The sequence below is a fragment of the Salvelinus fontinalis genome, unplaced genomic scaffold (genome assembly GCF_029448725.1).
Source record: "Salvelinus fontinalis isolate EN_2023a unplaced genomic scaffold, ASM2944872v1 scaffold_0001, whole genome shotgun sequence".
In the NCBI taxonomy this organism is placed as follows: domain Eukaryota; kingdom Metazoa; phylum Chordata; class Actinopteri; order Salmoniformes; family Salmonidae; genus Salvelinus; species Salvelinus fontinalis.
The window spans coordinates 2,990,279-3,017,086 of NW_026600210.1; the positions used below are offsets into that span (position 1 = coordinate 2,990,279).

General features: G+C 42.1%; 1 protein-coding gene across 1 annotated transcript in view; it reads right to left on the reverse strand.

The window, feature by feature from the left end:
- LOC129841810 (anoctamin-1-like) overlaps positions 1–26,808 on the reverse strand; it is a 224,328-nt gene that overhangs the window by 50,924 nt on the left and 146,596 nt on the right. Inside the window, exons 20-26 of the mRNA XM_055910096.1 lie at positions 26,701–26,801; positions 21,327–21,481; positions 21,009–21,161; positions 19,149–19,201; positions 18,660–18,838; positions 18,258–18,363; positions 10,188–10,635 (exon numbers count right to left, since the gene is read on the reverse strand). Coding sequence (XP_055766071.1) covers positions 10,188–10,635; positions 18,258–18,363; positions 18,660–18,838; positions 19,149–19,201; positions 21,009–21,161; positions 21,327–21,481; positions 26,701–26,801 — 1,195 coding nt within the window. The remainder of the gene's footprint in view (positions 1–10,187; positions 10,636–18,257; positions 18,364–18,659; positions 18,839–19,148; positions 19,202–21,008; positions 21,162–21,326; positions 21,482–26,700; positions 26,802–26,808) is intronic.

Below are 26,808 nucleotides of genomic sequence, written 5' to 3' on the forward strand. Positions count from 1 at the left end.
TTACCTGACAGATACAGCAGGTAACTATGGATTAGGGGTCAGGGGTTAGTGTTATTACCTGACAGATACAGCAGGTAACTATGGATTAGTGGTTAGTGTTATTACCTGACAGATACAGCAGGTAACTATGGATTAGGGGTTAGTGGTTAGTGTTATTACCTGACAGATACAGCAGGTAACTATGGATTAGGTGTCAGGGGTTAGTGTTATTACCTGACAGATACAGCAGGTAACTATGGATTAGGGGTCAGGGGTTAGTGTTATTACCTGACAGATATAGCAGGTAACTAGGGATTAGGGGTTAGTGGTTAGTGTTATTACCTGACAGATACAGCAGGTAACTAGGGATTAGGGGTCAGGGGTTAGTGTTATTACCTGACAGATACAGCAGGTAACTATGGATTAGGGGTCAGGGGTTAGTGTTATTACCTGACAGATACAGCAGGTAACTAGGGATTAGGGGTCAGGGGTTAGTGTTATTACCTGACAGATACAGCAGGTAACTATGGATTAGGGGTCAGGGGTTAGTGTTATTACCTGACAGATACAGAAGGTAACTATGGATTAGGGGTCAGGGGTTAGTGTTATTACCTGACAGATACAGCAGGTAACTAGGGATTAGGGGTCAGGGGTTAGTGTTATTACCTGACAGATACAGCAGGTAACTATGGATTAGGGGTCAGGGGTTAGTGTTATTACCTGACAGATACAGCAGTTAACTATGGATTATGGGTCAGGGGTTAGTGTTATTACCTTACAGATACAGCAGGTAACTAGGGATTAGGGGTCAGGGGTTAGTGTTATTACCTGACAGATACAGCAGGTAACTATGGATTAGGGATTAGTGTTATTACCTGACAGATACAGCAGGTAACTAGGGATTAGGGGTCAGGGGTTAGTGTTATTACCTGACAGATACAGCAGGTAACTAGGGATTAGGGGTCAGGGGTTAGCGTTATTACCTGACAGATACAGCAGGTAACTAGGGATTAGGGGTCAGGGGTTAGTGTTATTACCTGACAGATACAGCAGGTAACTAGGGATTAGGGGTCAGGGGTTAGTGTTATTACCTGACAGATACAGCAGGTAACTATGGATTAGGGGTCAAGGGTTAGTGTTATTACCTGACAGATACAGCGGGTAACTATGGATTAGGGGTCAGGGGTTAGTGTTATTACCTGACAGATACAGCAGGTAACTATGGATTAGGGGTCAGGGGTTAGTGTTATTACCTGACAGATACAGCAGGTAACTAGGGATTAGGGGTCAGGGGTTAGTGTTATTACCTGACAGATACAGCAGGTAACTATGGATTAGGGGTCAGGGGTTAGTGTTATTACCTGACAGATACAGCAGGTAACTAGGGATTAGGGGTCAGGGGTTAGTGTTATTACCTGACAGATACAGCAGGCAACTAGGGATTAGGGGTCAGGGGTTAGTGTTATTACCTGACAGATACAGCAGGTAACTAGGGATTAGGGGTTAGTGTTATTACCTGACAGATACAGCAGGTAACTATGGATTAGGGGTCAGGGGTTAGTGTTATTACCTGACAGATACAGCAGGTAACTATGGATTAGGGGTCAGGGGTTAGTGTTATTACCTGACAGATACAGCAGGTAACTAGGGATTAGGGGTCAGGGGTTAGTGTTATTACCTGACAGATACAGCAGGTAACTATGGATTAGGGGTCAGGGGTTAGTGTTATTACCTGACAGATACAGCAGGTAACTATGGATTAGGGGTCAGGGGTTAGTGTTATTACCTGACAGACACAGCAGGTAACTATGGATTAGGGGTCAGGGGTTAGTGTTATTACCTGACAGATACAGCAGGTAACTAGGGATTAGGGGTCAGGGGTTAGTGTTATTACCTGACAGATACAGCAGGTAACTATGGATTAGGGGTCAGGGGTTAGTATTATTACCTGACAGATACAGCAGGTAACTAGGGATTAGGGGTCAGGGGTTAGTGTTATTACCTGACAGATACAGCAGGTAACTATGGATTAGGGGTCAGGGGTTAGTGTTATTACCTGACAGATACAGCAGGTAACTATGGATTAGGGGTCAGTGGTTAGTGTTATTACCTGACAGATACAGCAGGTAACTAGGGATTAGGGGTCAGGGGTTAGTGTTATTACCTGACAGATACAGCAGGTAACTATGGATTAGGGGTCAGGGGTTAGTGTTATTACCTGACAGATACAGCAGGTAACTAGGGATTAGGGGTCAGGGGTTAGTGTTATTACCTGACAGATACAGCAGGTAACTATGGATTAGGGGTTAGTGTTATTACCTGACAGATACAGCAGGTAACTAGGGATTAGGGGTCAGGGGTCAGTGTTATTACCTGACAGATACAGCAGGTAACTAGGGATTAGGGGTTAGTGTTATTACCTGACAGATACAGCAGGTAACTAGGGATTAGGGGTTAGTGTTATTACCTGACAGATACAGCAGGTAACTAGGGATTAGGGGTCAGGGGTTAGTGTTATTACCTTACAGATACAGTAGGTAACTAGGGATTAGGGGTCAGGGGTTCGTGTTATTACCTGACAGATACCGCAGGTAACTATGGATTAGGGGTCAGGGGTTAGTGTTATTACTGACAGATACAGCAGGTAACTAGGGATTAGGGGTCAGGGGTTAGTGTTATTACCTGACAGATACAGCAGGTAACTAGGGATTAGGGGTCAGGGGTTAGTGTTATTACCTGACAGATACAGCAGGTAACTAGGGATTAGGGGTTAGTGTTATTACCTGACAGATACAGCAGGTAACTAGGGATTAGGGGTTAGTGTTATTACCTGACAGATACAGCAGGTAACTAGGGATTAGGGGTCAGGGGTTAGTGTTATTACCTGACAGATACAGCAGGTAACTATGGATTAGGGGTCAGTGTTATTACCTGACAGATACAGCAGGTAACTAGGGATTAGGGGTCAGGGGTTAGTGTTATTACCTGACAAATACAGCAGGTAACTAGGGATTAGGGGTCAGGGGTTAGTGTTATTACCTGATAGATACAGCAGGTAACTAGGGATTAGGGGTCAGGGGTTAGTGTTATTACCTGACAGATACAGCAGGTAACTAGGGATTAGGGGTTAGTGTTATTACCTGACAGATACAGCAGGTAACTATGGATTAGGGGTCAGGGGTTAGTGTTATTACCTGACAGATACAGCAGGTAACTATGGATTAGGGGTCAGGGGTTAGTGTTATTACCTGACAGATACAGCAGGTAACTATGGATTAGGGGTCAGGGGTTAGTGTTATTACCTGACAGATACCGCAGGTAACTATGGATTAGGGGTCAGGGGTTAGTGTTATTACCTGACAGATACAGCAGGTAACTAGGGATTAGGGGTCAGGGGTTAGCGTTATTACCTGACAGATACAGCAGGTAACTAGGGATTAGGGGTCAGGGGTTAGCGTTATTACCTGACAGATACAGCAGGTAACTAGGGATTAGGGGTCAGGGGTTAGTGTTATTACCTGACAGATACAGCAGGTAACTAGGGATTAGGGGTCAGGGGTTAGTGTTATTACCTGACAGATACAGCAGGTAACTATGGATTAGGGGTCAAGGGTTAGTGTTATTACCTGACAGATACAGCGGGTAACTATGGATTAGGGGTCAGGGGTTAGTGTTATTACCTGACAGATACAGCAGGTAACTATGGATTAGGGGTCAGGGGTTAGTGTTATTACCTGACAGATACAGCAGGTAACTAGGAATTAGGGGTCAGGGGTTAGTGTTATTACCTGACAGATACAGCAGGTAACTATGGATTAGGGGTCAGGGGTTAGTGTTATTACCTGACAGATACAGCAGGTAACTAGGGATTAGGGGTCAGGGGTTAGTGTTATTACCTGACAGATACAGCAGGTAACTAGGGATTAGGGGTCAGGGGTTAGTGTTATTACCTGACAGATACAGCAGGTAACTAGGGATTAGGGGTTAGTGTTATTACCTGACAGATACAGCAGGTAACTATGGATTAGGGGTCAGGGGTTAGTGTTATTACCTGACAGATACAGCAGGTAACTATGGATTAGGGGTCAGGGGTTAGTGCTATTACCTGACAGATACAGCAGGTAACTAGGGATTAGGGGTCAGGGGTTAGTGTTATTACCTGACAGATACAGCAGGTAACTATGGATTAGGGGTCAGGGGTTAGTGTTATTACCTGACAGATACAGCAGGTAACTATGGATTAGGGGTCAGGGGTTAGTGTTATTACCTGACAGACACAGCAGGTAACTATGGATTAGGGGTCAGGGGTTAGTGTTATTACCTGACAGATACAGCAGGTAACTAGGGATTAGGGGTCAGGGGTTAGTGTTATTACCTGACAGATACAGCAGGTAACTATGGATTAGGGGTCAGGGGTTAGTATTATTACCTGACAGATACAGCAGGTAACTAGGGATTAGGGGTCAGGGGTTAGTGTTATTACCTGACAGATACAGCAGGTAACTATTGATTAGGGGTCAGGGGTTAGTGTTATTACCTGACAGATACAGCAGGTAACTATGGATTAGGGGTCAGGGGTTAGTGTTATTACCTGACAGATACAGCAGGTAACTAGGGATTAGGGGTCAGGGGTTAGTGTTATTACCTGACAGATACAGCAGGTAACTATGGATTAGGGGTCAGGGGTTAGTGTTATTACCTGACAGATACAGCAGGTAACTAGGGATTAGGGGTCAGGGGTTAGTGTTATTACCTGACAGATACAGCAGGTAACTATGGATTAGGGGTTAGTGTTATTACCTGACAGATACAGCAGGTAACTAGGGATTAGGGGTCAGGGGTCAGTGTTATTACCTGACAGATACAGCAGGTAACTAGGGATTAGGGGTTAGTGTTATTACCTGACAGATACAGCAGGTAACTAGGGATTAGGGGTTAGTGTTATTACCTGACAGATACAGCAGGTAACTAGGGATTAGGGGTCAGGGGTTAGTGTTATTACCTTACAGATACAGTAGGTAACTAGGGATTAGGGGTCAGGGGTTAGTGTTATTACCTGACAGATACCGCAGGTAACTATGGATTAGGGGTCAGGGGTTAGTGTTATTACCTGACAGATACAGCAGGTAACTAGGGATTAGGGGTCAGGGGTTAGTGTTATTACCTGACAGATACAGCAGGTAACTAGGGATTAGGGGTCAGGGGTTAGTGTTATTACCTGACAGATACAGCAGGTAACTAGGGATTAGGGGTCAGGGGTTAGTGTTATTACCTGACAGATACAGCAGGTAACTATGGATTAGGGGTCAGTGTTATTACCTGACAGATACAGCAGGTAACTAGGGATTAGGGGTCAGGGGTTAGTGTTATTACCTGACAAATACAGCAGGTAACTAGGGATTAGGGGTCAGGGGTTAGTGTTATTACCTGACAGATACAGCAGGTAACTAGGGATTAGGGGTTAGTGTTATTACCTGACAGATACAGCAGGTAACTATGGATTAGGGGTCAGGGGTTAGTGTTATTACCTGACAGATACAGCAGGTAACTATGGATTAGGGGTCAGGGGTTAGTGTTATTACCTGACAGATACAGCAGGTAACTATGGATTAGGGGTCAGGGGTTAGTGTTATTACCTGACAGATACCGCAGGTAACTATGGATTAGGGGTCAGGGGTTAGTGTTATTACCTGACAGATACAGCAGGTAACTAGGGATTAGGGGTCAGGGGTTAGCGTTATTACCTGACAGATACAGCAGGTAACTAGGGATTAGGGGTCAGGGGTTAGTGTTATTACCTGACAGATACAGCAGGTAACTAGGGATTAGGGGTCAGGGGTTAGTGTTATTACCTGACAGATACAGCAGGTAACTATGGATTAGGGGTCAAGGGTTAGTGTTATTACCTGACAGATACAGCGGGTAACTATGGATTAGGGGTCAGGGGTTAGTGTTATTACCTGACAGATACAGCAGGTAACTAGGGATTAGGGGTCAGGGGTTAGTGTTATTACCTGACAGATACAGCAGGTAACTAGGGATTAGGGGTCAGGGGTTAGTGTTATTACCTGACAGATACAGCAGGTAACTATGGATTAGGGGTCAGGGGTTAGTGTTATTACCTGACAGATACAGCAGGTAACTAGGGATTAGGGGTCAGGGGTTAGTGTTATTACCTGACAGATACAGCAGGTAACTAGGGATTAGGGGTCAGGGGTTAGTGTTATTACCTGACAGATACAGCAGGTAACTAGGGATTAGGGGTTAGTGTTATTACCTGACAGATACAGCAGGTAACTATGGATTAGGGGTCAGGGGTTAGTGTTATTACCTGACAGATACAGCAGGTAACTATGGATTAGGGGTCAGGGGTTAGTATTATTACCTGACAGATACAGCAGGTAACTAGGGATTAGGGGTCAGGGGTTAGTGTTATTACCTGACAGATACAGCAGGTAACTATTGATTAGGGGTCAGGGGTTAGTGTTATTACCTGACAGATACAGCAGGTAACTATGGATTAGGGGTCAGGGGTTAGTGTTATTACCTGACAGATACAGCAGGTAACTAGGGATTAGGGGTCAGGGGTTAGTGTTATTACCTGACAGATACAGCAGGTAACTATGGATTAGGGGTCAGGGGTTAGTGTTATTACCTGACAGATACAGCAGGTAACTAGGGATTCGGGGTCAGGGGTTAGTGTTATTACCTGACAGATACAGCAGGTAACTATGGATTAGGGGTTAGTGTTATTACCTGACAGATACAGCAGGTAACTAGGGATTAGGGGTCAGGGGTCAGTGTTATTACCTGACAGATACAGCAGGTAACTAGGGATTAGGGGTTAGTGTTATTACCTGACAGATACAGCAGGTAACTAGGGATTAGGGGTTAGTGTTATTACCTGACAGATACAGCAGGTAACTAGGGATTAGGGGTCAGGGGTTAGTGTTATTACCTTACAGATACAGTAGGTAACTAGGGATTAGGGGTCAGGGGTTAGTGTTATTACCTGACAGATACCGCAGGTAACTATGGATTAGGGGTCAGGGGTTAGTGTTATTACCTGACAGATACAGCAGGTAACTAGGGATTAGGGGTCAGGGGTTAGTGTTATTACCTGACAGATACAGCAGGTAACTAGGGATTAGGGGTCAGGGGTTAGTGTTATTACCTGACAGATACAGCAGGTAACTAGGGATTAGGGGTTAGTGTTATTACCTGACATATACAGCAGGTAACTAGGGATTAGGGGTTAGTGTTATTACCTGACAGATACAGCAGGTAACTAGGGATTAGGGGTCAGGGGTTAGTGTTATTACCTGACAGATACAGCAGGTAACTATGGATTAGGGATTAGTGTTATTACCTGACAGATACAGCAGGTAACTAGGGATTAGGGGTCAGGGGTTAGCGTTATTACCTGACAGATACAGCAGGTAACTAGGGATTAGGGGTCAGGGGTTAGCGTTATTACCTGACAGATACAGCAGGTAACTAGGGATTAGGGGTCAGGGGTTATTGTTATTACCTGACAGATACAGCAGGTAACTGGGGATTAGGGGTCAGGGGTTAGTGTTATTACCTGACAGATACAGCAGGTAACTATGGATTAGGGGTCAAGGGTTAGTGTTATTACCTGACAGATACAGCGGGTAACTAGGGATTAGGGGTCAGGGGTTAGTGTTATTACCTGACAGATACAGCAGGTAACTATGGATTAGGGGTCAGGGGTTAGTGTTATTACCTGACAGATACAGCAGGTAACTAGGGATTAGGGGTCAGGGGTTAGTGTTATTACCTGACAGATACAGCAGGTAACTATGGATTAGGGGTCAGGGGTTAGTGTTATTACCTGACAGATACAGCAGGTAACTAGGGATTAGGGGTCAGGGGTTAGTGTTATTACCTGACAGATACAGCAGGTAACTAGGGATTAGGGGTCAGGGGTTAGTGTTATTACCTGACAGATACAGCAGGTAACTAGGGATTAGGGGTTAGTGTTATTACCTGACAGATACAGCAGGTAACTATGGATTAGGGGTCAGGGGTTAGTGTTATTACCTGACAGATACAGCAGGTAACTATGGATTAGGGGTCAGGGGTTAGTGTTATTACCTGACAGATACAGCAGGTAACTAGGGATTAGGGGTCAGGGGTTAGTGTTATTACCTGACAGATACAGCAGGTAACTATGGATTAGGGGTTAGTGTTATTACCTGACAGATACAGCAGGTAACTAGGGATTAGGGGTCAGGGGTTAATGTTATTACCTGACAGATACAGCAGGTAACTAGGGATTAGGGGTCAGGGGTTAGTGTTATTACCTGACAGATACAGCAGGTAACTATGGATTAGGGGTCAGGGGTTAGTGTTATTACCTGACAGATACAGCAGGTAACTATGGATTAGGGGTCAGGGGTTAGTGTTATTACCTGACAGACACAGCAGGTAACTATGGATTAGGGGTCAGGGGTTAGTGTTATTACCTGACAGATACAGCAGGTAACTAGGGATTAGGGGTCAGGGGTTAGTGTTATTACCTGACAGATACAGCAGGTAACTATGGATTAGGGGTCAGGGGTTAGTATTATTACCTGACAGATACAGCAGGTAACTAGGGATTAGGGGTCAGGGGTTAGTGTTATTACCTGACAGATACAGCAGGTAACTATGGATTAGGGGTCAGGGGTTAGTGTTATTACCTGACAGATACAGCAGGTAACTATGGATTAGGGGTCAGGGGTTAGTGTTATTACCTGACAGATACAGCAGGTAACTAGGGATTAGGGGTCAGGGGTTAGTATTATTACCTGACAGATACAGCAGGTAACTATGGATTAGGGGTCAGGGGTTAGTGTTATTACCTGACAGATACAGCAGGTAACTAGGGATTAGGGGTCAGGGGTTAGTGTTATTACCTGACAGATACAGCAGGTAACTATGGATTAGGGGTTAGTGTTATTACCTGACAGATACAGCAGGTAACTAGGGATTAGGGGTCAGGGGTCAGTGTTATTACCTGACAGATACAGCAGGTAACTATGGATTAGGGGTTAGTGTTATTACCTGACAGATACAGCAGGTAACTAGGGATTAGGGGTCAGGGGTTAGTGTTATTACCTGACAGATACAGCAGGTAACTATGGATTAGGGGTCAGGGGTTAGTGTTATTACCTGACAGATACAGCAGGTAACTAGGGATTAGGGGTCAGGTGTTAGTGTTATTACCTGACAGATACAGCAGGTAACTATGGATTAGGGGTCAGGGGTTAGTGTTATTACCTGACAGATACAGCAGGTAACTAGGGATTAGGGGTTATTGTTATTACCTGACAGATACAGCAGGTAACTAGGGATTAGGGGTCAGGGGTTAGTGTTATTACCTGACAGATACAGTAGGTAACTAGGGATTAGGGGTCAGGGGTTAGTGTTATTACCTGACAGATACAGCAGGTAACTATGGATTAGGGGTCAGGGGTTAGTGTTATTACCTGACAGATACAGCAGGTAACTAGGGATTAGGTGTCAGGGGTTAGTGTTATTACCTGACAGATACAGCAGGTAACTAGGGATTAGGGGTCAGGGGTTAGTGTTATTACCTGACAGATACAGCAGGTAACTAGGGATTAGGGGTTAGTGTTATTACCTGACAGATACAGCAGGTAACTACGGATTAGGGGTTAGTGTTATTACCTGACAGATACAGCAGGTAACTAGGGATTAGGGGTCAGGGGTTAGTGTTATTACCTGACAGATACAGCAGGTAACTATGGATTAGGGGTCCGTGTTATTACCTGACAGATACAGCAGGAAACTAGGGATTAGGGGTCAGGGGTTAGTGTTATTACCTGACAAATACAGCAGGTAACTAGGGATTAGGGGTCAGGGGTTAGTGTTATTACCTGACAGATACAGCAGGTAACTAGGGATTAGGGGTCAGGGGTTAGTGTTATTACCTGACAGATACAGCAGGTAACTAGGGATTAGGGGTTAGTGTTATTACCTGACAGATACAGCAGGTAACTATGGATTAGGGGTCAGGGGTTAGTGTTATTACCTAACAGATACAGCAGGTAACTAGGGATTAGGGGTTAGTGTTATTACCTGACACATACAGCAGGTAACTAGGGATTAGGGGTTAGTGTTATTACTTGACAGATACAGCAGGTAACTATGGATCAGGGGTCAGGGGTTAGTGTTATTACCTGACAGATACAGCTGATCCATAACAGAGTCCAGATCCACAACGGAGACTTCCTCCTGGTCTGGCCCTTCTCCTCCTCTGTCTCCTTCTCGTCCTTCGCTCTTCTCTTCTGACCCTTCTTCTTTTCCCCCTCCTCCTCCTTCTTCTGCTGGGTCAGTGCTATCTGGGTTGTCCAGGGTTTGTCCTGATCTGTCCATCTTCTCCTCCTCCGACCCCTCTTCTCCCACTGACCCCTCCACCACTATGTCAATGTGTGAGTGTGGGTGATGTGTTTGTGCAGGTTGTCGTGTGGGGGAGTGGTGTGGAAGTCTGGAGCGTAGGGCTTCCTGTTCATCCTGAACAAGGAACTCCATCAGCAACATGTTCTCTTTCCTGACCTGTTCTCTAAGAGAACGAGGAACGTCAGGGATCAACCAGGCCACCAGCATGCTCAGGAACATCGCCAGGTTCTACGACAGAAAGGTTCTACATTAGAACCATTACCATAGCTTCTCCATCAAATACAACAGAAAGGTTCTACATTAGAACCATTACCATAGCTTCTACATAAAATACAACAGAAAGGTTCTACATTAAATACAACAGACAGGTTCTACATTAAATACAACAGACAGGTTCTACATTAGATACAACAGGTTCTACATTAGATACAACAGGCACAACATTAGATCCATCAGGTTCTATATTAGATACAACAGGTTCTACATCAGATACAACATACAGGTTCTATATTAGATACAACAGGTTCTACATTAGATACAACAGGTTCTACATTAGATACAACATAAAGGTTCAACATTAGATACAACATAAAGGTTCTACATTAGATACAACAGGTTCTACATTAGATACAACAGACAGGTTCTATATTAGATACAACAGACATGTTCTACATTAGATACAACAGGTTCTACATTAGATACAACATAAAGGTTCTATATTAGATACAACAGACAGGTTCTATATTAGATACAACAGACAGGTTCTACATGAAATACAACAGACAGGTTCTACATGAAATACAACATAAAGGGTCTACATTAGATACATACTGTTCTACATTAGATACAATATAAAGGTTCTACATTAGATACATCAGGTTCTACATTAGATACAACAAATTTTGTATATTACATACAACAGGTTCTACATTAGATACATCAGGTTCTACATTAGATACATCAGGTTCTACATTAGATACAACAGAAAGGTTCTACATTAGATACAACAGAAAGGTTCTACATTAGATACAACATAAAGGTTCTACATTAGATACATCAGGTTCTACATTAGATTCAACAGAAAGATTCTAAATTAGATACAAAACGTTTTACAACAGAAAGGTTCCACATGAGATACAACAGAAAGGTTCCACATGAGATACAACGGAAAGGTTCCACATGAGATACAACAGAAAGGTTCCACATGAGATACAACAGAAAGGTTCCACATGAGATACAACAGAAAGGTTCCACATGAGATATACTGAAAAATATGAACGCAACATGCAACAATTTCTAAGATTTGACTGAGTTACAGTTCATGTAAGTCCATCAGTCAATTGAAATAAATTCAATAGGCCCTAATCTACAGATTTCACATGACTGGAAATACAGATGTGCATCTCTTGGTCACAGATACCTTCTTTTTTTAAAGTAGGGGCGTGGATCAGAAAACCAGTCAGTATCTGGTGTGACCATTTGCCTCATGCAGCGTGACACATCTCCTTCACATAGAGTTGATCAGGCTGTTGATTGGTGTCCTGTGGAATGTTGTCCCACTCATCTTCAATGGCTGTGTGAAGTTGCTGGATATTGGCGGGAACTGGAACACGCTGTCTTACACGTCGATCCAGAGCATCCCAAACATGCTCAATGGGTGACATGTCTGGTGAGTATGCAGGCCGTGGAAGAACTGCAAAGTTTTCAGCTTCCAGGAATTGTCTACAGATCCTTGTGACACGGGCCGTGCATTATCATAATGAAACATGGCGGGGGATGAATGGCACGACAATGGGCAGGACTTCGTCACGGTATCTCTGTGGATTCATTGATAAAATGCAATTTTGTTTGTTATCCGTAGATTTTGGGGCAATCTGTCCTTTGACATCAGAAAACCGCTCGGCCACACGCCGCCATAAACTTGGTCTGCGGTTGTGAGGCTGGTTGGACGTACTGCCAAATGATCTAAAACGCCGTTGGAGGCGACTTATGGTAGAGAAATTAACAATCATTCTCTGGCTAAAGCTCTGGTAGATATTCCTGCTGTCAGCACGCTAATTGCATGCTCCCTTAAAAACTGCAAATTTTAGAGTGGCCTTTTATTGTCCCGAGCACAAGGTGCAGCTGTGTAATGATCATGCTGTTTAATCAGTTTCTTGATATGCCACACCCGTCAGGTGGATATATTATATTGGCAAATTACAAATGCTCACCAACAGGGATGTAAACAAATGAGTGCACAACATTTTAGAGAAATACGCTTTTTGTCTGTATGAAACATTTCTGGGATCCTATATTTCAGTTCATGAAACATTTCTGGGATCCTATATTTCAGTTCATGAAACATTTCTGGGATCCTATATTTCAGTTCATGAAACATTTCTGGGATCCTATATTTCAGTTCATGAAACATTTCTGGGATCCAATATTTCAGTTCATGAAACATTTCTGGGATCCTATATTTCAGTTCATGAAACATTTCTGGGATCCTATATTTCAGTTCATGAAACATTTCTGGGATCCTATATTTCAGTTCATGAAACATTTCTGGGATCCTATATTTCAGTTCATGAAACATTTCTGGGATCCTATATTTCAGTTCATGAAACATTTCTGGGATCCTATATTTCAGTTCATGAAACATTTCTGGGATCCTATATTTCAGTTCATGAAACATTTCTGGGATCCTATATTTCAGTTCATGAAACATTTCTGGGATCCTATATTTCAGTTCATGAAACATTTCTGGGATCCTATATTTCAGTTCATGAAACATTTCTGGGATCCTATATTTCAGTTCATGAAACATTTCTGGGATCCTATATTTCAGTTCATGAAACATTTCTGGGATCCTATATTTCAGTTCATGAAACATTTCTGGGATCCTATATTTCAGTTCATGAAACATTTCTGGGATCCTATATTTCAGTTCATGAAACATTTCTGGGATCCTATATTTCAGTTCATGAAACATTTCTGGGATCCTATATTTCAGTTCATGAAACATTTCTGGGATCCTATATTTCAGTTCATGAAACATTTCTGGGATCCTATATTTCAGTTCATGAAACATTTCTGGGATCCTATATTTCAGTTCATGAAACATGGGTACGACACGTTTCTATTTTTGTTCAGTGTACAACAAAAATATCTACATAAGAAAAAACACAAAGGTTCTACATTAGATACAACAGGTTCTACATTAGATACAACAGGTTCTACATTAGATACAACAGAACGGTTCTACATGAAATACAACAGAACGGTTCTACATTAGATACAACAGAACGGTTCTACATTAGATACAACAGGTTCTACATTAGATACAACAGAACGGTTCTACATTAGATACAACAGAACGGTTCTACATTAGATACAACAGGTTCTACATTAGATACAACAGGTTCTACATTAGATACAACAGAACAGTTCTACATGAAATACAACAGAACGGTTCTACATTAGATACAACAGAACGGTTCTACATGAAATACAACAGAACGGTTCTACATTAGATACAACAAAACGGTTCTACATTAGATACAACAGAACGGTTCTACATTAGATACAACAGAACGGTTCTACATTAGATACAACAGGTTCTACATTAGATACAACAGGTTCTACATTAGATACAACAGGTTCTACATTAGATACAACAGGTTCTACATTAGATACAACAGGTTCTACATTAGATAAAACAGAACGGTTCTACATTAGATAAAACAGAACGGTTCTACATTAGATAAAACAGAACGGTTCTACATTAGATAAAACAGAACTGTTCTACATTAGATAAAACAGAACTGTTCTACATTAGATACAACAGAACGGTTCTACATTAGATACAACAGAACGGTTCTACATTAGATACAACAGGTTCTACATTAGATACAACAGGTTCTACATTAGATACAACAGAACGGTTCTACATTAGATACAACAGAACGGTTCTACATTAGATACAACAGAACGGTTCTACATTAGATACAACAGAACGGTTCTACATTAGATACAACAGAACGGTTCTACATTAGATACAACAGAACGGTTCTACATTAGATACAACAGAACGGTTCTACATTAGATACAACAGAACGGTTCTACATTAGATACAACAGAACGGTTCTACATTAGATACAACAGAACGGTTCTACATTAGATACAACAGAACGGTTCTACATTAGATACAACAGAACGGTTCTACATTAGATACAACAGGTTATTCAACAGAAAGGTTCTACATTAGATACAACAGAACGGTTCTACATTAGATACAACAGGTTCTACATTAGATACAACAGGTTCTACATTAGATACAACAGGTTCTACATTAGATACAACAGGTTCAACATTAGATAAAACAGAACGGTTCTACATTAGATACAACAGAACGGTTCTACATTAGATACAACAGAACGGTTCTACATTAGATACAACAAAACGGTTCTACATTAGATACAACAGGTTCTACATTAGATACAACAGGTTCTACATTAGATACAACAGAACGGTTCTACATTAGATAAAACAGAACTGTTCTACATTAGATACAACAGAATGGTTCTACATTAGATACAACAGAACGGTTCTACATTAGATACAACAGGTTCTACATTAGATACAACAGGTTCTACATTAGATACAACAGGTTCTACATTAGATACAACAGGTTCTACATTAGATACAACAGGTTCTACATTAGATACAACAGGTTCTACATTAGATACAACAGGTTCTACATTAGATACAACAGAACGGTTCTACATTAGATACAACAGAACGGTTCTACATTAGATACAACAGAACGGTTCTACATTAGATACAACAGAACGGTTCTACATTAGATACAACAGAACGGTTCTACATTAGATACAACAGAACGGTTCTACATTAGATACAACAGAACGGTTCTACATTAGATACAACAGAACGGTTCTACATTAGATACAACAGAACGGTTCTACATTAGATACAACAGAACGGTTCTACATTAGATACAACAGAACGGTTCTACATTAGATACAACAGAACGGTTCTACATTAGATACAACAGGTTATTCAACAGAAAGGTTCTACATTAGATACAACAGAACGGTTCTACATTAGATACAACAGGTTCTACATTAGATACAACAGGTTCTACATTAGATACAACAGGTTCTACATTAGATACAACAGGTTCAACATTAGATAAAACAGAACTGTTCTACATTAGATACAACAGAACGGTTCTACATTAGATACAACAGAACGGTTCTACATTAGATACAACAGGTTCTACATTAGATACAACAGGTTCTACATTAGATAAAACAGAACGGTTCTACATTAGATAAAACAGAACGGTTCTACATTAGATACAACAGGTTCTACATTAGATACAACAGGTTCTACATTAGATACAACAGGTTCTACATTAGATACAACAGAACGGTTCTACATTAGATACAACAGAACGGTTCTACATTAGATACAACAGAACGGTTCTACATTAGATACAACAGAACGGTTCTACATTAGATACAACAGAACGGTTCTACATTAGATACAACAGAACGGTTCTACATTAGATACAACAGAACGGTTCTACATTAGATACAACAGAACGGTTCTACATTAGATACAACAGAACGGTTCTACATTAGATACAACAGGTTATTCAACAGAAAGGTTCTACATTAGATACAACAGAACGGTTCTACATTAGATACAACAGGTTCTACATTAGATACAACAGGTTCTACATTAGATACAACAGGTTCTACATTAGATACAACAGAACGGTTCTACATTAGATACAACAGAACGGTTCTACATTAGATACAACAGAACGGTTCTACATTAGATACAACAGAACGGTTCTACATTAGATACAACAGGTTCTACATTAGATACAACAGGTTCTACATTAGATACAACAGGTTCTACATTAGATACAACAGAACGGTTCTACATTAGATAAAACAGAACTGTTCTACATTAGATACAACAGAACGGTTCTACATTAGATACAACAGAACGGTTCTACATTAGATACAACAGAACTGTTCTACATTAGATACAACAGAACGGTTCTACATTAGATACAACAGAACGGTTCTACATTAGATACAACAGAACGGTTCTACATTAGATACAACAGGTTCTACATTAGATACAACAGAACGGTTCTACATTAGATACAACAGGTTCTACATTAGATACAACAGGTTCTACATTAGATACAACAGAACGGTTCTACATTAGATAAAACAGAACGGTTCTACATTAGATACAACAGGTTATTCAACAGAACGGTTCTACATTATGATACAACAGGTTATTCAACAGAACGGTTCTACATTAGATACAACAGAACGGTTCTACATTAGATACAACAGGTTCTACATTAGATACAACAGAACAGTTCTACATTAGATACAACAGAACAGTTCTACATTAGATACAACAGAACGGTTCTACATTAGATACAACAGAACGGTTCTACATTAGATACAACAGAACGGTTCTACATTAGATACAACAGGTTCTACATTAGATACAACAGAACAGTTCTACATTAGATACAACAGAACGGTTCTACATTAGATACAACAGAACGGTTCTACATTAGATACAACAGGTTCTACATTAGATACAACAGGTTCTACATTAGATACAACAGAACGGTTCTACATTAGATAAAACAGAACTGTTCTACATTAGATACAACAGAACGGTTCTACATTAGATACAACAGAACGGTTCTACATTATGATACAACAGAACGGTTCTACATTAGATACAACAGAACGGTTCTACATTAGATACAACAGAAAGGTTCTACATTATGATACAACAGGTTATTCAACAGAAAGGTTCTACATTAGATACAACAGGTTATTCAACAGGTTATTCAACAGAAAGGTTCTACATTATGATACAACAGGTTATTCAACAGGTTATTCAACAGAAAGGTTCTACATTATGATACAACAGGTTATTCAACAGAAAGGTTCTACATTAGATACAACAGAAAGGTTCTACATTATGATACAACAGGTTATTCAACAGAAAGGTTCTACATTATGATACAACAGGTTATTCAACAGAAAGGTTCTACATTATGATACAACAGGTTATTCAACAGAAAGGTTCTACATTATGATACAACAGGTTATTCAACAGAAAGGTTCTACATTAGATACAACAGGTTATTCAACAGAAAGGTTCTACATTATGATACAACAGGTTATTCAACAGGTTATTCAACAGAAAGGTTCTACATTAGATACAACAGGTTATTCAACAGGTTATTCAACAGAAAGGTTCTACATTATGATACAACAGGTTATTCAACAGAAAGGTTCTACATTAGATACAACAGGTTATTCAACAGAAAGGTTCTACATTATGATACAACAGGTTCTACATTAGATACAACAGAACGGTTCTACATTAGATACAACAGAACGGTTCTACATTAGATACAACAGAACGGTTCTACATTAGAAACAACAGGTTCTACATTAGATACAACAGGTTCTACATTAGATACAACAGAACGGTTCTACATTAGATACAACAGGTTATTCAACAGGTTATTCAACAGAAAGGTTCTACATTATGATACAACAGGTTATTCAACAGAAAGGTTCTACATTATGATACAACAGGTTATTCAACAGAAAGGTTCTACATTATGATACAACAGGTTATTCAACAGAAAGGTTCTACATTATGATACAACATATACAGCCCCCTTCCCCATATGGATTGATGATGAAGTCAGGGATTGGGGTCAGAAGACAGGGTTGGATTGATACTGAGGTCAGGGGTTAGGGTCAGGGGTTAGCAGTGGTCTGTACCTGAAAGAAGATGACAAAGGCCAATCGAGCTGCCAGGACAGACCAGTACTGTTTAGAGAAGGAATATGGCTGCGCTCCCCATGGTGGATCCCTGTAGTCTTTATATCTGAGAGACAGAGGTCAGGGTTAGAGGTTAGAAGGAATATGGCTGAGCTCCCCATGGTGGATCCCTGTAGTCTTTATATCTGAGAGACAGAGGTCAGGGTTAGAGGTTAGAAGGAATATGGCTGAGCTCCCCATGGTGGATCCCTGTAGTCTTTATATCTGAGAGACAGAGGTCAGGGTTAGAGGTTAGAAGGAATATGGCTGAGCTCCCCATGGTGGATCCCTGTAGTCTTTATATCTGATAGACAGAGACATTAGAGGTCAAGGTTAGAGAACAGCATTAGAGGTTATGCTTACCTGCATATGGTGACTCCAGTAAATAGTGTAGAGGAAGGGGAGGAATCAGCCTCAAAGTTGGACACGTTGAAGTAGGACAGGGAGTGTTCTGTGAATCCGTGCATGCTGCCAGTCTGACTGTACATGTACTGGTACACCGTCCGAGGAATGAAGTCCGAAGTGAACGATATCACAAAGGCCTGAAGAAGAGCAACAAACAGACTGACAAGCTGAATACCAGGTCTCTTTCTCTCTCAATTCAAAGGGATTTAGTGGCATGGTAAACATATGGTGAGATTGCCAAAGCAAATGGAATAGACAATAAACAAGGGAAACATTAGTAAACATTACAATCACAAAGGTTTTAATAAGAAATAGACATTTCAAATCTCTCCGTCCCACACACACACGTGCCCACACACACAAAGTAAAGGATATCTCACCAAAATAATGAATTATCTACATATATAAACACACACACAAACACACACGCCCACACACAAGACTTACATTAGTAATGACAGAAAACTTGCTGATTCCAGTGAGAATGTTGAACCATATTCCTGGAGACAGCAGGTATGTGACAGAGACAAAGAAGGAGAGGAGGAATGTGACAGAGAAAGATAAGGAGAGAAGGAATGTGACAGAGAAAGATAAGGAGAGGAGGTATGTGACAGAGAAAGATAAGGAGAGGAGGAATGTGACAGAAGGAGAGGAGGTATGTGACAGAGTAAGATAAGGAGAGGAGGAATGTGACAGAAGGAGAGGAGGAATGTGACAGATTAAGATAAGGAGAGGAGGTATGTGACAGAAGGAGAGGAGGAATGTGACAGAGAAAGATAAGGAGAGAAGGAATGTGACAGAGAAAGATAAGGAGAGGAGGTATGTGACAGAGAAAGATAAGGAGAGGAGGAATGTGACAGAAGGAGAGGAGGTATGTGACAGAGTAAGATAAGGAGAGGAGGAATGTGACAGAAGGAGAGGAGGAATGTGACAGATTAAGATAAGGAGAGGAGGTATGTGACAGAAGGAGAGGAGGTATGTGACAGATTAAGATAAGGAGAGGAGGAATGTGACAGAAGGAGAGGAGGAATGTGACAGAGAAAGAGAAAGAGTGGAGGAATGTGACAGAGAAAGAGAAAGAGTGGAGGAATGTGACAGAGGAGGAGGAATGTGACAGAGGAGGAGGAGGAGGAATGTGACAGAGACAGAGAAGGAGAGGAGGAATGTGACAGAGAAAGAGGAGGAATGTGACAGAGAAAGAGAAAGAGAGGAGGAATGTGACAGAAGGAGTTGAGGAATGTGACAGAGAAAGAGGAGGAATGTGACAGAAGGAGTTGAGGAATGTGACAGAGAAAGAGGAGGAATGTGACAGAAAGAGAGGATGAATGTGACAGAGAAAGAGAAGGAGAGGAGGAATGTGACAGAGAAAGAGAGGAGGATTGTTACAGAGAAAGAGAAGGAGAGGAGGAATGTGACAGAGAAAGAGAGGAGGATTGTTACAGAGACAGAGAAGGAGAGGAGGAATGTGACAGAGTAAGATAAGGAGAGGAGGTATGTGACAGAGAAGGAGAGGAGGAATGTGACAGAGAAAGAGAAGGAATGTGACAGAGAAAGAGGAGGAATGTGACAGAGAGGAGGCATGTGACAGAGAAGGAGAGGAAGAATGTGACAGAAGGAGAAGTAACGCGACAGAGAAAGCGGAGGAACGTGACAGAAAGAGAAGGAGAGGAAGAATGTGACAGAGAGAGGAGGAATGTGACAGAGAGAGGAGGAATGTGACAGAGAGAGGAGGAATGTGACAGAGAGAGGAGGAATGTGACAGAGAGAGGAGGCATGTGACAGAGAAAGAGAAGGAATGCGACAGAGAGAGGAGGCATGTGACAGAGAGAGGAGGAATGTGACAGAGAAAGAGAGGAGGAATGTGACAGAGAGAGGAGGAAGAATGTGACAGAGAAAGAGAAGGAATGTGACAGAGAGAGAAGGAGGAAGAATGTGACAAAAAAGAGAAGGAGAGAAGGAATGTGACAGAGAGAGAAGGAGGAAGAATGTGACAAAAAAGAGAAGGAGAGAAGGAATGTGAAGGAGAGAGGAGAGGAGAGAAGGAATGTGAAGGAGAGAGGAGAGGAGAGGAGGAATGTGAAGGAGAGGAGAGGAGGAATGTGACAGAAGGAGAGGGGGAATGTGACAGAAAGGGGAGAGGAAGAGTACAATTATTTATGGATAGTCCAGAACACAGTCATACAGAGATTGTGTTACAGTTTGATGTTGTTTGATTGTGGTTCATGTGTGGTTATGTCATGGTTGTCTTGCTGTTGACTGTGAGGTGGTTGTGTTGCGTATGTATTGTGGTTGTGTTGTGGTCAGTACCTATGTCTTTGCGGCGCACAGCATCTGGGCGACGGATCTCTGTGGTGAACTTGGCAGCGTCGAGGCGGATCTCAATCACGTTGTTGAGCAGAGCAAAGAGAGGAGCCAGGGGGAACGATGCCACGAAGATGGTGACAAACCCATACTGGATTACTGCACACACGAATGCACACATGCCCGGACACACATACACACTGTTTGTTAATTGTTCACTTTCCATACACACTTTGGGTGTGTGTGTGTGTGTGTGTGTGCGTGCGTGTGCGTGTGTGTGCGTGTGTGTGTGTTTGTGTGTGTGTGTGTGCGTGCTTGACTCACTCATCTCCATGTATTCCGGGCTCAACCCCTCATAGGGATCCAGAGAGAAGTCTTTGTCCCACTGTTGCTTTGGCCTCTTCGTCTCCTCCTCATCCTCATCTTCCTCTCCTCCTTTATCCTTCTCCTTGTATGTTCTGTACATTTTTTTTAGCTTACTGCAGAGAGAGAAAGAGATAGAGACAGAGACAGAGACAGAGAGAGAGAGAGAGAGAGAGAGAGAGAGAGAGAGAGAGAGAGAGAGAGAGAGAGAGAGAGAGAGAGAGAGAGAGAGAGAGAGAGAGAGAGAGAGAGAGATAGAGAGAGAAAGACAGAGAGAGAAAGTGATAGAGACAGAGAGAGAAAGTGATAGAGACAGAGAGAGAAAGTGATAGAGACAGAGAGAGAAAGTGATAGAGACAGAGAGAGAAAGTGATAGAGACAGAGAGAGAAAGTGATAGAGACAGAGAGAGAAAGTGATAGAGACAGAGAGAGAAAGTGATAGAGACAGAGAGAGAAAGTGATAGAGACAGAGAGAGAAAGTGATAGAGACAGAGAGAGAAAGTGATAGAGACAGAGAGAGAAAGTGATAGAGACAGAGAGAGAGAGAGAGAGAGAGAGAGAGAGAGAGAGAGAGAGAGAGAGAGAGAGAGAGAGAGACAGAGAGACAGAGAGAGAAAGTGATAGAGACAGAGAGAGAAAGTGATAGAGAGAGAGAGAAAGTGATAGAGAAAGAGAGAGAAATTCTATTTGTTATACAGTGCAGTAGACATTCCAGTGCATTCGGACAGTATTCAGACCATTACTTTTTGTTACGTTACAGCCTTATTCTAAAATGGATTAAATTGTTTTCATTTACACACAATACCACGTAATGATACAGAAAAACAGGTTTTTAGAAATGTTTGCAAATGTAAAAAAAAAATGTTGTTCGATTGGGTTCAAGTCCAGGCTCTGGCTGGGCCACTCATGGACATTCAGAGAGTTTTCCCGAAGCCACTCCTGCGTTGTCTTGGCTGTGTGCTTAGGGTTGTTTTCCAGTTGGAAGATGAACCTTCGCCCCAGTCTGAGGTCCTGAGCGCTCTGGAGCAGGTTTTCATCAAGGATCTCTCTGTACTTTGCTTTGTTCATCTTTCCCTTGATCCTGACTAGTCTCCCAGTCCCTGCCGCTGATTAGTGCCTTTTGTCCAGCTCTATACCATTAAGGCCTGATTGGTGGAGTGCTGCAGAGAGGGTTTTCCTTCTGGAACGTTCTACCATCTCCCCAGAGGAATTCTGGAACTCTGTCATCGTGACCATTGGGTTCTTCAACTTCCTCACCAAGGCCCTTCTCCCCGACTGCTCAGTTTGGCTGGGTCGCCAGCTCTAGGAAGATTCTTGGTGGTTCCAAACTTCTTCCATTTAAGAATGATGGAGGCCACTGTGTTCTGGGGACCTTCAATGGTGCAGAAATGTTTTGGTGCCCTTCCCCAGATCTGTGCCTCGACTCCTTCCTGTCTCGGAGCTCTACGGACAATTCCTTCGACCTCGTGGCTTGGTTTTTACTCTGACATGCACTGTCAACTGTGGGACCTTATATAGACAGATGTGTGCCTTTCCAAATCATGTCCAATCAAGTGAATTTACCACAGGTGGACTCCTATGAAGTTGTAGAAACATCTCAAGGATGATCAATGGAAACAGGATGCACCTGAGCTCAATTTCGAGTCTCATAGCAAAGGCTCTGAATACTTAATGTAAATAATGTATCTTTTTTTAAACCTGTTTTTGCTTTGTCATTATGGGGTATTGTGTGTAGATTAATGAGGAAAAAATAAGGTTTGGAAGGCTGGAAGGTAACAAAATCTGGAATAAGGGAATACTGAATACTTTCCGAATGCACTGTATATATATATATCTTTAGCTGTAAGCTGTATTTACTTAGGGTTAGGGTTATGTATGTGTGTACTATTTAGATTGATAATGACTTCTGAAAACAAATTTCAGGGTTGAACTAATAGCATGGTTGTTACCTACATAGGTATTAACAATATGAGCCAACTATCTACTAGCATTAAGATAGCTAACTCATATCTGTAAACATATAGATATCTACTATCATTAAGATAGCTAACTCATATCTGTAAACATATAGATATCTACTAGCATTAAGATAGCTAACTCATGTCTGTAAACATATAGATATCTACTAGCATTAAGATAGCTAACTCATGTCTGTAAACATATAGATATCTACTAGCATTAAGATAGCTAACTCATATCTGTAAACATATAGATATCTACTAGCATTAAGATAGCTAACTCATATCTGTAAACATATAGATATCTACTAGCATTAAGATAGCTAACTCATATCTGTAAACATATAGATATCTACTAGCATTAAGATAGCTAACTCATGTCTGTAAACATATAGATATCTACTAGCATTAAGATAGCTAACTCATATCTGTAAACATATAGATATCTGCTATTCTTAAGATAGCTATGTACTACAGAAATGAATTAACTATCATCACATTAGTAGTTAGCTAATTCATATCTGTAATACATAGCTAATTGCTAATATTAAGATAGCTATGTATTTAAAGATTTGAACTAGCTAATAACTAATCTAATCAAATTGTGTTTGTCACAAATAGTCTTATGGCTTGGGTGTAAAAGCTGTTAAGAAGCCTTTTGGACCTACACTTGGCGCTCTGGCACCGCTTGTCGTGCGATAGCAGAGAGAACAGTCTATGACTAGAGTGGCTGGAGTCTTTGACAATGTTTATGGCCTTCCTCTGTCACCGCCTGGTATAGAGGTCCTGGATGGCAGGAAGCTTGGCCCCAGTGATGTATTGGGCAGCACGCACTACTCTCTGTAGTGCCTTGCGGTCGGAGGCCGAGCAGTTGCCATACCAGGTAGTGATGCAACCAGTCAGGATGCTCTCGATGGTGCAGCTGTAGAACTTTTTGAGGATCTGAGGACCCATGCCAAATCTTTACGGTCTTCTGAGGGGGAATAGGCTTGGCCGTGCCCTCTTCACGACTGTCTTGGTGTTTGGACGATGTTGGTTTGTTGGTGATGTGGACGCCAAGGAACTTGAAGCTCTCAACCTGCTCCACTACAGCCCCGTTGATGAAAATGGGGGCGAGCTCGGTCCTCCTTCTGTTGTCCACAATCATCTCCTTTGTCTTGATCACGTTGAGGGAGATGTTGTTGTCCTTGCACCATACGGCCAGGTCTCTGACCTCCTCCCTATAAGCTGGCTCGTTGTTGTCGGTGAACAGGCCTACCACCGTTGTGTTGTCAGCAAACTCAATGATGGAGTCGTGCCTGGCCATGCAGTCATGAGTGAACAGGGAGTACAGGAGGGGACTGAGCACACACCCCTGAGGGGCCCCTGTGTTGAGGATCAGCGTGGCGGATGTGTTGCTACCTACCTTTACCACCTGAGGGCGGCCCATCATGAAGTCCAGGATACAGTTGCAGAAGGAGGTGTTTATAGTCCCAGGGTCCTTAGCTTAGTGATGAGCTTTGATGGCACTATGGTGTTGAACGCTGAACTGTAGTCAATGAACAGCATTCTCACGTAGGTGTTCCTTTTGTCCAGGTGTGAAAGGGCAGTGTGGAGTACAACAGAGACTGCATCATCTGTGGATCTGTTGGGGCGGTATGCAAATTGGAGTGGTTCTAGAGTTTCTGGGATAATGGTGTTGATGTGAGCCATGACCAGCCTTTCAAAGCACTTCATGGCTACAGATGTGAGTGCCACGTGTCGGTAGTCATTTAGGCAGGTTGCCTTTGTGTTCTTGGGCACAGGCACTATGGTGGTCTACTTGAAACATGTTGATATTACAGACTCAGTCGGGGAGAGGTTGAAAATGTCAGTGAAGACATTTGCCAGTTGGTCAGTGCATTCTCGCGGTGCACGTCCTGGTAATCCGTCTGGCCCTATGGCCTTATGAATGTTGACCTGTTTAAACGTCTTACTCACATCGGCTGTGGAGAGCATGATCACACAGTCATCCAGAATAGCTGATGCTCTCATGCATGTTTCAGTGTTACTTGCCTCGAAGCGAGCATATAAGCTATTTAGCTTGCCTGGTAGGCTCGTGTCACTGGGCAGCTCTCGACTGTGCTTCCCTTTGTAGTCTGTAATAGTTTGCAAGCCCTGCCACATGCGAAGAGCGTCAGAGCCAGGTATAGTACGATTCGATCTTAGTCCTGTATTGAAGCTTTGCCTGTTTGATGGTTCATCGGAGGGCATAACGGGATTTATTAAAAGCTTCTGGGTTAGAGTCCCGCTCCTTGAAAGTGGCAGCTCTAGATCAGTGCGAATGTTGCCTGTAATCCATGGCTTCTGGTTGGGGTATGTACGTACGGTCACTGTGGGGACGATGTCATTATTGCATTTATTGATAAAGCCAATGACTGATGTGGTGTACTCCTCAATGCCATCGGAAGAATCCCAGAACATATTCCAGTCTGTGATAGAAAAACAGTCCTATAGTTTAGCATCTGCTTCATCTGACCACTTCTTTATAGACCGAGTCACTGGTGCTTCCTGCTTTAATTTTTGCTTGTAACCAGGAATCAGGAGGATAGAGTTATGGTCGGATTTGCCAAATGGAGGGCGAGGGAGAGCTTTGTACGCATCTCTGTATGTGGAGTAAAGGAGGTCTAGATTTTTTTCCCCTCCTGGTTGCACATTTAACATGCTGATAGAAATTAGGTTTAAGTTTTAAGTTTCCCTGCATTAAAGTCCCCGGCAACTAGGAGTGCCGCCTCTTGATGAGCTTTTTCTTGTTTGCTTATGGCGGTATATACAGCTTATTGAGTGCGGTTTTAGTGCCAGCATCTGTGGTGGTATGTAGACAGCTTCAAAAAATACAGATGAAAACTCTCTAGGTAGATAGTGTGGTCTACAGCTCATCACGAGATACTCTACCTCAGGTGAGCAAAACCTTGAGAATTCCTTAGATATCGTGCACCAGCTGTTGTTTACAAATATTCATAGGCCCCCGCTCCGTGTCTTACCAGAGGCTGCTGTTGTGTATAACCTGCCAGCTGTATGTTCTTAATGTCACCGTTCAGCCATTTTATGATAGTTATGTATTTACAGATATGAGCTAGCTAACTACTAATGTTAAAATAGCTATGTAACCCATTTATAGATATGAGAAAGCTAACTATTAGCGTTTAGATAGCTATGTAATCTATTTACCGATATGAGCTAGCTAACTTTAAAGCTACCTCTCAGACTGCTCCAAACGATAATTGACATGTAAGCGATAGTACCCGTTTGTGTGTGTGTGTGTGTGTGTGTGTGTGTGTGTGTGTGTGTGTGTGTGTGTGTGTGTGTGTGTGTGTGTGTGTGTGTGTGTGTGTGTGTGTGTGTGTGTGTGTACATACGGTATAACAATCTCGAACACGTTGTTCTGGATGAGTTGTTTTCCCAACATGATCATACTGAGCTGGATACACAGCTCTATCAGACAGCCTGGTGGGGCACACTGTGGA